Source organism: Dysidea avara, chromosome 9 (assembly GCF_963678975.1).
Source record: "Dysidea avara chromosome 9, odDysAvar1.4, whole genome shotgun sequence".
NCBI lineage: Eukaryota > Metazoa > Porifera > Demospongiae > Dictyoceratida > Dysideidae > Dysidea > Dysidea avara.
Window position 1 is genome coordinate 10,982,665 of NC_089280.1, and position 13,031 is coordinate 10,995,695.

The 13,031-nt window shown below is 35.5% G+C and overlaps 1 protein-coding gene across 1 annotated transcript; it reads right to left on the reverse strand.

Annotated features, from left to right (window-relative positions):
* Positions 1 to 233: 233 nt before the first annotated feature.
* LOC136266303 (LIM domain kinase 1-like) lies at positions 234 to 6,024 on the reverse strand. The gene is made up of 7 exons (XM_066061312.1): positions 4,731 to 6,024; positions 3,793 to 3,904; positions 3,080 to 3,169; positions 2,206 to 2,302; positions 2,085 to 2,149; positions 648 to 762; positions 234 to 504 (listed from the first exon to the last, which is right to left on the reverse strand). The coding sequence occupies exons 1-7, from the start codon at positions 5,625 to 5,627 to the stop codon at positions 396 to 398; spliced, it is 1,485 nt and encodes a 494-aa protein (XP_065917384.1). The 5' UTR covers positions 5,628 to 6,024; the 3' UTR covers positions 234 to 395.
* Between the last annotated feature and the right edge of the window lie 7,007 nt (positions 6,025 to 13,031).

Consider the following 13,031-nt stretch of genomic DNA (forward strand, 5'->3'; position numbering starts at 1 on the left):
ACTTTGATGAAGCCATCCAATGCATGCGACACTCATATACACAAGTTTCATGTCATTTGTATCATGCAATTTCATTGGATATGAAATGATGTATCATAAAGATGCGTGCTAAAAGGTCTATACTGCCAACAATTTTTGGATGTTTTAGATTATACTAATAATAGTAGATATATATATAGCTACAGTATACATCATGTGTGCAGTGTAAAAAGCTACTATACATCTGTGAAATATTTTCGTAGATAAACGGATTATGATTTAATTGTACAGCTATGCATAATACAATTAGCTGTATGCACAGTGCATAATTATAATGACATGCCATTTATCTATGTGTGTAGATGTTTTATGCAAATAGATTTTGGATACAGGAGTAATTATTACATGCATTATAATTAGGAGATAACACAATTGGAATTGTTGGGATTACTGGAAGGATCACTTTGAACAACATTTGCACTTTCGTTTTGAGCATTTGCAAATCCAGCAGCTTCTAGCTCCTTCCTACAGTAAATGGTGTCAGAACAAAATTTAAACGTGTATGAGATAAAAACTGTATATGCCAAACAATCAAATCCTTAAAAACCAAATTCAAAATTTTGTAGCAATATTCAGCTGAGCACCAACTATAATGTAGTGAGACTTACTGTGCTTCAGTCTTCATTTTCCTTTGCTCAATTCTATTACGTTCTTCAACTGTTTTCATCAAATCTTGTAACAGTTCTTCCTCCCGATCTCTTTGCTTATTGGCTTTTGTATCTTCTGTGAATAAGATGCAGCTGTATATACTATTGTGTAACATATGTACAATACTATACATGCACTTAAGCTATACAACGACCTTCAGTGCTGGTCACTTTAAAGTGTTAATAATAATAAGATATGTGACCGAATTTGACAAAACAAGGCTTCCAATTTTCTGACTTCAACCAACTGTAACTTGATTACTGAGTAAGCTATTGACCTAAAATTTTCACACAATTCTTCCATAGCATTGTACTAGGTCAAACTTTGAAACAAATAGCATACTCCTACATTGAGTTATGGTACTTCAAAGTCGATGTGTGTGGAAGCCTTGTTTTGTCAAATTCAGTCACATATAGTCTTGTAAATATGTAAATTTACCACTGCATCTAACATCAACTTTTTGAATAATCAGCATTAGGGACCCGCCGATTATGCTCATAATTTTACCTATTATGCTATGCTGCACTGCTCAAAAATTCACCTATTATGCTTAAATTAATGCTCAATATTTACCGATTATGCTCAATGTTCATGCCTTAGTTCATATGCTTTGCTACTAGTTTAACACTGTATAGAAAAAAAAATGAGTGGCTGGAGCATAAATAATAAATTCTTGCTGCATATAAGAGAAAAGATCGATATACTCTAATAGAACAGTCAGTTTGATGATTGTTCTATTAGAGTTACTGACTGCTCTATTAGAGTATATCGATCTTATTTTGCAATTGTCATTTTTCCAGCAAGAATTTATACTATTGTACAAATATTTAACCTATTATGCTGGCATTATGCTCAATGCTTTTAGGTACCTATTATGCTCAAAATTATGCCAGCATAATCGGCGGGTCCCTAATCAGCATGTTGCAACTTCATATCCAAGCATGCAAAAGGCAGGTAATCCAGGCATATGTTTGCACGATGTTCTTGCTGTTAGTGCACGCCCGTATACATGGCTTAATACAGATTTATCTACATACTGGGTCCCTTATGGGATATTATTTATCAAATTGGTTTAGGTTTGTAGAAATAATTTATGATGGGTCGTAAATTGCTTCATAATTTGTGGCTGGGCCTGCGAAAATAGGGCATGTGGGCACACAATTTTTGCCTACTTTTTCAAACTTCCATCACTCATAACGTTTCATAACATTACATTACTGCAATGCCATTTTCAGCTCTTGGTAAGCATTCAATTGGCATTATGATGCAAATTCCAGAATGCAGATATTCTGTTCCAGTACTGAAATATCACCTGTTGTGTGACAGGATATAGTTTGTGCCCACATGTCCTATTTTCGCAGGCCCGGTCACATTTATGCAATACATTATTAATTTACCATATAAATTTCTTAATTCTCCTCTTAGCAAACATTCTTTTCTCTCAAGATCATCTAACTTTTGTCTGTGAAAATGATAATACATAGTTACTAATAATATGTGCTGGCATGATTAGTATACCTCAGATTAAGTTCTGCCTGTCTTCTAATTATATTATTCTTTTCATTTAACAGTTGAAACCACTCCCTCATCAATTTTTCTTCTTGTTTCTTATCACCTGTGTAGCCACACATATTATATATAATCATTCACATACCACAATATGTTGCTGTCATTACTGAGTTGTAATCTGCCATTATGAATAGTGGCTGATGCTAACAATAGAGTAGCTATCCACTGAGGCATGTGTGCTTTGGGTTTAACAGTTTGTACTATATACAGTGGTAGTTCCAGGATTTTAAAAGATGTTTTATCCTACGTGAATGCTTGTGGCAATATAACTAAAAATGTAGCTTATGGTTCTGCAAATTTGTCTGACAGCAAATAACCATCTCTCAGTAATGTTTCACTATTGCACTTATGTAGATCTTTAGACAAGGTTTTCAAACCAGCAGTTACAAAAAAATTAATGGCCACACAGCAACAAAATGATACTTATTAGAGACATTTAGTACTGTATAATGGTTATGATGTATATGGTTCCTGGGAACAACTCCTCTGGATCTGCTAGTGTTATAAGCATATATCTGTCAGGTAATCTATCAAGTTTTGTGTAGTAATCTCTATAAATTATACCATACAGAGTGCAGAAAGCCAGTCAGCCAGTCAAACTGAAGTCTGCGCAGCTATTCATTAGGACCATTGCATTTTGAAGTTTGGTGTGCACAGACAGATATGTTTAACTAGCCAATGATAGCATTTGATTTTTAAGTATATGAATGTATATACCTGTTTTAAATGCAACTGAAATGGTACACTTTTAAAACTGTGTGTGATCACATAGATTTATACAACTAGCAAATGCGTATACTTTATGCAGGTTCACTATATTTACCTTGTTCCATAGCAGTACGTAAATCAACTTCAATGGATGAAGCCTTTCCATCTAGTTCTTCCAATTTCATCTGAAGCTGTCGTAACTCAACTAAAAGAATACAGCATTAGTACACCACACTGTCATACAACTATAGCGGTGCAAATAAAACTGCTGTATATAGGCAATAAAAATGAAGGCACACGGTTCTCTTTTGTGAATAGACATGTGTAGCATATACGTACATCAAAAATAATTATTATATATAGGAATATTATCTAATGATTTTATTCCAAGTTCTACATATGAACACATACCATAAATGCGGTATTTTTGAGGGATGTATCATATTCATAGTTTTATATTCATTAATAGCACTGTTTTTAGTGTATTGGAATGCCAATTAAGTTTATTGTAATATGTTTGACTGTTGTTACAATACAAATGTTACAAAGTTGCAACACAGTTATGTTGTACTTGTCTTACCACTATATGTCTGCAGATAAACAAGCTGCAAGCTGACCAATACAGTAAGATTACTCTTTAGGCATTTTGTGAATTCAAAACTGAAAATGTTTTACAAGAACTTTTTTTAGGTAAACAACACCTACAGAGGTTTTGAACAATACTGATAATTGGCCAATAAGCTCAAGGAGAATTTCACATAATAGTCTCAGTAGTGTGCATAAATGCAGTCCAATGATACAGCTATACACATGAATTGCTATTCATACCTTGACCAATGGCTTTATAAAAGTCAGAATTAACAAGTGTTAGATATCCATAGCCTTTGTTCACTTCATTTCTTCCCAGGTTAAGTTGATTTACCAATTCGTTGACTAAAGACTGAAAAACAAAATTATGATTCAATGACATAATGTTTGCATGAAAAAAACATTGAAACTATCACCTATGATTCATGTAACTCATGAATACTCAAAATACTGAAAATAGCCCTGGCCTATTATGTCCAAAATTTTGCCTATGACTAAAGACTGAAAAACATAATTATGATAATGTATGCATGAAAAAAAAACATTGAAACTATCACCTATGATTCATGTAACTCATGAATACTCAAAATACTGAAAATAGCCCTGGCCTATTATGTCCAAAATTTTGCCTATGACTAAAGACTGAAAAACATAATTATGATAATGTATGCATGAAAAAAAAACATTGAAACTATCACCTATGATTCATGTAACTCATGAATACTCAAAGTCTCAAAAGGATTGCTGCTTGTCATTACACTAGCTATCATATTCTTGTGATACTTGTGTACATGTACTCACAGCAGTTGTGCCTGCCCTGATCATCAATGCTATACCTATACCATCACTTGTTGTAAATGTAAACATCAGATACCTTATTAGTGTCCCATGAACAAAAAGTACCTGTGTACATCCATACAGGATGTGTGTCTACACATGCATTTACATGGCACTATAGATATAGGCTAGTGGCTACGCTGATAATATTGTTATGATAATAACTGAAAGGAGAATTGTAAACAAAACCACTTCTGAATTTCTCTACTTGACAAGTTATGTTGTACACTTTCTATCCTTCTCTGCATAATAAATAAAGATCCAATGCTTAAACAAAACACATGCATGTACCTATTATATACGTATAAGTACACAGCTATTATGCAGGTGTATATACCTACTTCAATTTGATCATTTTGTTTTGTGATCAGGTCCCTGATGACCTTCAGAATCTTACAGACCATTGTAATGTTTACTCGTTTATCTGCATCATTTTGCAGACATGATTTCACTAGTATCTTGAGAATTTCTGGAGCACACATTTCAAGGTATTCTTCCCTTCTCTCAACTTCAGTGTAACCCATTAGTTGTTGTGTCTTGTGATCTGTGTATGTCAAATCTTTGGGTGTTGGCCACTTATTTGCCAACAAATGTAAAGCCACACAAGCAAATGAAAACACATCCAGTGGCTTGCCATACCGTGGACTAGTGGAGAGGGCTTCAGGTGCCATGAAATGTAGAGTACCTGGTGCTTGGGTTAGTGATTGTGACCGTGACATGGTTCGATGTTCGATTATAAGTTTTGCTACCCCAAAATCTGCTATCTTTGCAACCAGGTGTTTTGTCAAGAGGACATTGTTTGAAGAGAGATCTCTATGAATAATGTCATTGTTGTGCAAGTACTCCAAACCTTGTGAAACATCGACAAGTATAGAGAGCTTTTTGTCAGTGTCTACTGTTACATTGCTCTCAACAAGTTCAGTCACACTCTTTTCCATCAACTCCATGACCATCCAGGGTAGCTTAGTATCCGGAATAGGGTAACAAACACCTAATGTCTGTACCACATTGGGGTGGCTCAGTAAACTGCTTCTGGTGCACTCCTTGAGGAATGAAGTCTTCACACTTTCAAACTGCTGTTTATCTACATTATCAATCAGAATTGGATGAATTTCTTTAGCAGCATAAAGTGTGTTGCTCCGAGGGTCACGTACTTCTATAGCTTGCCCAAAAGATCCAGGTTTTCCAAGCATTCTTCCAGTTTTGGTAACTTTTAGTAGATTCAATTGAGAAGACATTGCGCGCGTCACAAAGCTAATTAGTTATATCTACAGATAGCTCGTCACGTACTAACTAGCTAGTGTGTATCAATGGTGAAAAGATCGCCATAGCTAATATTTATAGGTTATGCGTCACGTGCGCGAGCTCTATTATGTTGTATAGTCAGTTTGTGGCCTGTGGGATCCGTGTTTATGCTTCCTCGTGTGTATACAAACAATTTAAACCATTACCTGCGCGACCCATTGATCAATGACACAAGACTCCATCTATAGCCTTCCGTTGGAAATTTGGCGCCAGACTATATAGCTGTACATGTCTGAGCAATAGAGCTATCATGTTACTGAATTTCCCTGAAAAGAGACCATACACGTGCTGGCGGTGCTACTATGATCAGACTTTTAGTGTTTACTCTTAAGCAATTTTTTTTTTTCATTGTTAACGATAATGATAATATAAATAAACACTTAAACAGTGGGCAGAGAGGCAAACTCTGCCCAGTCCTGGGATGATGGTATTGTTGCCATTACAGAAGCAGCATTGCCACGTTGAACATCAATGGCAACCTTCTGAATCAAAAATTGGGTGGCCCTATTATCACCAGACTGTTCCATCACCCGGGAACCTATCCGCCTCACTAATGAGCGTGCACATGAACCCCAAGCACCCAAGGTCTCAACACATAAAGGGGAGAAGGGAAATGATGGAATCAGAGAAGAATACTTTCTGCATTTAGCTGACTCTGCAGAGTTTGCCAGCCGGCTGGCACCACTTACAGAAGTAGATAAATTAGATGGGGCCATGGTGTCTGAACAGGTAAAGTCCCAGAGCAAGGGTAAGCCCCGTGACCAAGGAATCAATGACATGCCATCTGGCCTCTTACCATCATTACGACACACACCGACTGGCTCCAAAACAGCAGGAACACCTCCAGACACCAGAGCACGACAAATAGTTTCATTCACTGCAGCGTGCCGAGGAATATGGCCTCCACTACGCCTGCAAGACAAACCGTTCAGTTACTCTTTGATCTCTGGCTTCTTGGGCTCCGGATCCATGGTGGTGACATGAAAAGACACTGCCAGCTAGCCTTATGGCTCCTCTACTTACTTTTCAAGCTTCTATTCAGCAGGGATTAGTCCTTGATGAGTGGAAGAAAGCCAACATTGTTCCAATTCACAAAAAAGGACCTAGAAACAACCCAGGGAATTACCGACCAATCTCCTTGACTAGCATTTGTTGTAAAACATTTGAACATATAATTTACACCTTTATCTTCTCCCACCTTAACATATACAATGTTTTATGTGATAACCAACATGGATTTCATTCTAAACATTCATGTAAAACTCAGTTATTGGATGTAGTTAACAATTTTGTTGAAGAACTGAATTCTGGAGATCAACTCGATGGATTATTTCTAGACTTTTATAAAGTCTTTGACAAAGTTCCACATGAAAGACTGTATCTTAAACTATCACACTATGGAATTAATGGATGTTTATTAGATTGGATTAAAAGCTTTTTATGTGGATGAACTCAAACAGTAGTTATTGATGGTGACAACAACAAACCCTCTACCGCACTCTCAGGAGTACCCCAAGGGACAGTGCTTGCCCCAAGGTACAGTGCTAGCCCCCTTATTATTCCTTATCTTTATCAACGACATTATACATTACAAGATCTACATTGTACTATTAGACTATATGCAGTGTTGGGAGTAACGCATTACGTAAGTAATGCGATACGTAATATTATTCCTTTTGTGGTAACTAAGTAATATAACGAAATACGCTATAAAAACAGGTAATATAACTCAAGTTACTTTACTTACTAATGTAATGCGCTACCTAAGTAATATAGTTACTGTAACGAGTCTAATATTATGTAATATTATTACTACAAGTAACGAAGTTACTAATCTCATTAGTAATCCACTGTGTAACGCCTAGCCACAACGAAGTAATGAAGCCTACTGAATGAAGCTTATTCACCAGCTTCTTACTTATAACCAAGATTTGCACATTGCCCAACAATGCAATCATGTCACGTGATAAGGTGGTAGTTTCACACGTGACAACTTAAGGCTGTGGAAACAAAGTAATATAATATGTTATATTATTATAGTTACTTTATTTTATGGGTAATATGTAATTGTAACTAAATAGTTCTGTTACATGTAATATGTAACTAGTTACTTATAAAAAGTAACTGTCCCAACACTGACTATATGCAAATGACATCCTAATCTACTTTACCATCCACACTTCTGAGGACTGTGTCCTTCTTCAACATGACCTAATCTCTCTATGAACTTGGCTGAAAAGTGGCAAATGAAATTCAACCCATCTAAATGTATGCATCTCACAATTTCTAACAAACACCACACCATCAAACATAGTTATTACATATCTAATCACCTAATACAGAAGGTTTTTAATTAATGCAAAGTATTTAGGAGTAATATATTTTCAATGAACACTGATCTCACCTGCATGGAAAATCACATTCATGACATCTTTACCAAGGCTAAATGATGCTCAAGTTTTTATTAGAAGAAATATCAACTACTGCCCAAGACACATTAAATCCAACTGTCACAAAACCTTTGTCAGACCTATCCTTGAATATGCATCTGCAATATGGGCACCTCACTCACAAGTAGATATCTCTGCAATAGAAAAGGTACAATGTACTGCAGCACGTTACACTACTCTTGGAGAAACAGCATCACTGCTATGATGAACTCACTTAATTGGCCTTCCCTTTATTCACTTCGTACACACTTCAAGCTAATTATGTTTTACAAGATCTCATTGATGTCCCATCTATATCATTAACTCCATGCAATGTCCACATCCACCAGGGGTCACTCTCAATGTTTTAGAACACCATATTCCAGGATTAACACTTATCTTTTCTCTTTCTTGCCTTCAACTATTAAATTATGGAACAATCTCCCAGAAAACATAGTCAACCAGCCATCTTTGAATGATTTAAAAGAATTATTGTATAGTTATTTATTTTAGACGATGTGGATTTAGTATTAAGCAATCACTTTGTATCTGTGTGTCATGCTCTGTAGAGTTTCTACACAGTAATAAATAAATAAAAACCTGTATGCATACACTATATTATAGCTATACCCTAGCCTTCAAGTTCATATAGCTAGCTCACACAGTACAGTTGAAATAATTTTGACTGGCTATAGTCAAGGTTACATGTGTTGTGATTGAGTGCACATGATGAGGTCACTATGGTTGATAGCTAGAACTTGATGCATGGGTGTTGTGATGATGTCACATAATGACATAATAGGATAGCTGTGTGCACCTCACTGGTGTACACATTCCTATCAGTATAGTGAATTGTGTACAAACAAATCTGTTGAATATATAATGAGACATCACAGTGGCCACCACAAGGCGCTATATAATAATTACAATAAAATAGAAATCTCAGTCTCCGAACAAAAATGTGAGTTAGACTGCCTATCTGTGACTGAATATATGAATTTTGATGGGTATGAAGCAAGTCTGTTAAATTGGGCTTGCTGTGTGAAAATAAATCTAACTGTTTCTGATGATTGTGCAAGTATGCTATTATGCTGGCTAGAAACTTTTAGAAATCATACTTCCTGCATGAAATTGAATTGAGGACAGTTATCATGTATGCATAGGTGGATTTGCAAGGGGGCATTGTCCCCCTGGCCCTCCCCCCACCCTGGACTTTCAGGATCATGCATTCACACTATGTTCAGAAGTACAGAAAGCCAACAGGCAAATAGAAGAAAACAGTTATAATGCACTTTACACTTACAGTTACGTATAAACTGTACATCTAGCTGTGAAGAAAATGAGACAAATAAGGTTGAAATTAGACTACCGGTATGTATCTGAAACTGAATCTGCGAGCATCTATAAGGTTCAGTGCTCATGATACAATTAAACTGACTGGGAAATTTATGTCTTAGATTGAATCTCATTCTGAGGATACTTTGACAGTCAGTTTTGCATGCTATAGATTGACAACAAGCTTAACCTATTAATAAGTACAACATAGTTGTTATACTATAATTATTTGTAAGAGGAGAATGATTTTTGGGGTGAATTTCAATCACTATATTCACAAAGATTGCTTTCACAGTTAATCTATAGTTGCCTCCATATTTTAACTAGCAGCATGATAGGTACATTCATTGAAATTATTATTATAATTATAGTTAACATATTCCAAACTAAATAAGAAACCAAAACTTTAAGTTGTGGCAATTGTTTCTTAAAAACACAGCAAATTTTCTGTGATGTACCAAAATTTACCCTTGTGTAAGAAGCATGGTTCCTACACGTGTAGGGCAGCATTAAGAAATTTTGTAGGAAATATTCCTGCACTGTTGAGTTTTGTAAGAAAGATTCCTACACATGACATAATGTGTAGGAATAATTCCTACAAGTGTAGGAATTATTCCTACATTTGTAGGAACAATTCCTACACTTGTAAGAATGATTCCTACACCTGTAGGAATTATTCCTACACTGCAAGAAGATGTCTTACACTTTGTGTCAAGTGTAGGAATCTTTCTCATGTCTTACAAAATTCAACAGTGTGGGAATATTTCCTACAAAATTCTGCAAAAATTCTCAATAAAGCACTACACGTGTAGGAACCATGCTTCCTACACAAGTATAAAATTCCTTCCAGCACTTTACCTCAAAATTATGATTTGGAATATGTTAGTTGTATTGCATTTCATATACCTGGCACTCCATTGAAGTTTTAAGGTTGTAGTGGCTATTTTGCAGGGTATAATCATTAGTGTCAATCATAGCTAAATCAAGTCTGGAACATAATGTGTAGTCTTACATAACTAGTTGTACAGTAGGGAAAGAAATCCTTAGCATTACACCCTAGTATCAAACAGAAACCCTACAACTATTACCTTTTTAATTTTTCATCTAATAACTTTACCATAATTTACACACTCCTTTCCAGTTGATTGTAGTAAACATTAATTACCTTGTTTTGAATACTTTAATTAATTTAACACTTTGAATTAATTTTATAGTACATCTGATTACCCAGGCTACCAGCTATACCAGTGACCTCAGCACACTATGTATATTAATTTGTTTATTATGTACCTTACACAAGACTAACTATTGTAAAACTTAGTGTATGGGCATGATTAAAACTAAGGAGGAGTGTTTTGTATACTGATTTTAAAAGTACTTAGTCTAGTAAAACTGCACTCACTTTCAGCTTATCAGCTATAGCCGATTATACAGGGGCATAAGGAGGTAAGTAAGGTATGTAGTGCACATGTGTATTTCTCTTCATAGCATGCAAGTTTATATAAGTATCCCTGTATAATACTTTAAACTGAAGTAAGCAAACTAAAACAATTTAAATACAGTTAACACTATACCTATACCTAGCCATTTATTGCTGACCATTTGTTAGTATTAGTAATGGTATTAAGTGTACAGGTAAGGAGGATCAAGAACCTGTAAAGCCTGATCTTTACAAAAATTATTGCCTATTAATAAACCTGTACAGATTATACAACAAGAACTAACTAATTAATAGTAGACCAAGTAAATTTTTAAAGTCATTCAATGAAGGTGTACTAACTACGTAAAGAGGTAGGTTATTCCAATCATATAGCAAGGGGAGGTGATGTATACACAACACAAAAACCACAGAAGTTAGGAAGTATAGATTTAATATACACTGTATGATTGATTACACCAAAATTTAATGTTGTGTCACCAGCATACTGTACTAAGAACCCATCAGTAATCTGTAGAGGTAAAAATTATATTGGTTCCAATGTACTTTCTTACGGAATACTGCTGATAATTGTATCAACTCTGAAAACTCATAACAGTGCATTACACCCAATGAACTCTATCACTTAAAATGGTTTTGAAACCATGATAGCACTGAAGTTGTAACACCAATATCATTGATCCTTCGTACAAGCAAACAGAAGTCAAGCTAGGGAGTCAATGCTTTAAAATAAGTACACACTACCTTCCTCTTCATTCACAGAAGTAACACGTTGGTCTACAGCTAAGAGCAAGATGTCTTCTGTTAATTTCCCACAATGAAAAGTACCTTGGTGTGGATATGATGACAGAAGTAGTAAATTTGGGATCAATTATTTTCTAACACTTTAACAGAAACCACTGCGTATAGTTCCATTAGTCTCATATATAGCAAAGATTAGCTTTTTGTAAAACAACTCGCAAGTATCATCAACAGGTTAGCCTGATTATATGAGCATGGATATTTATGTTTAGAGATCAGTTTTTTACTACACAACTCTACATAATCATAGTTACCACATCAGCTAATTTCATATAAAAATTTGGAGTACCGCAAGCAAAAAATGGCAACATATACCTAGCTACACACAAAGAAGCAAAGTACACCTTTACCAGTTTTCACAAAGCTTTATGATAAATGCAATAGCTCACAAAGTGAATAGAATATGCAGCCATCATACTGTATTTTGGTAACTCAGGCAAGATTTAATATATACGTACATGTCAAGTAGAAGTTTAAGTTCACTTAGGGATCATAGCCATAAAAAGTGGAGGTCGCCTACACCTGCAGATTTATTAGTAGCCATTTAATTCCTAACTTAGATGAATTTACTGACTTAGGGATTAAATCTCCACCAATACCGTATATCTTTTATTATCTTCAGGTGTAGGCGACCTCCCTTGTTTCTCTACCTTATATAGCTGTGATCCCTACAGGGGCGGATCTAGGATTTCAGAGGGGGGGGGGGGGGGGGGGTGCTAACATGGACATTTATATATGTGGCAAGAAAGTTGATCAACATACAACTAGTATGCAAAGCACATTCAGCATGCGGAACATGCTCTATCTAGGAGGGTCTGGGGGCATGCCCCCACAGGAAAATTTTGCAAATTTGGCTTACTGAGATTGAATTTGGTAGTAATTTTGAGTGAAAAATGATGTCACTTTGTTTATGTGATACCATATCATTCCCCTACAGTTTGTCAATATAACTATAAAGGGCACAGCCAGTAGCTACAATTCAATCTTAGACTAACATCTTAAAGAACTAGTAGTGGAAACTTAGTGTTTTGAAGTATAGTATAATTAATTTTACAGTCTCATGGCTCAAACTACACTATAGCTGTCCAAATTAACAGTAGAGATGAGTGGAGAGGGCAAGTAGACTTACCAGTGTGTGGAGTGCATGTGCACTCAGCATGTATAGAATTCTCCAGCTAGGGGGCTCTGGTGGCATACACCCCCGGAGATTTTTGGAAAATTGCTATTACAAGATTGAATCTAGAAGCTATTTTTAACCAAATGTGGATACAAGATGAAGGAGTTCAGTTGGAAGTAATTTTAATTTAAAAACAGAACTATACACTTTTCTTGTT

Excerpts from the sequence above, each read along its gene's own strand:
- LOC136266303 (XM_066061312.1), bottom strand. The coding sequence starts at position 5,627 with ATGTCTTCTCAATTGAATCTACTAAAAGTTACCAAAACTGGAAGAATG. Across the intron at positions 2,303-3,079 it reads ACGTACTGCTATGGAACAAG|GTGATAAGAAACAAGAAGAA; the intron begins GTAAATATAGTG and ends GTGGCTACACAG. Across the intron at positions 763-2,084 it reads AGAATTAAGAAATTTATATG|AAGATACAAAAGCCAATAAG; the intron begins GTAAATTAATAA and ends TCTTATTCACAG.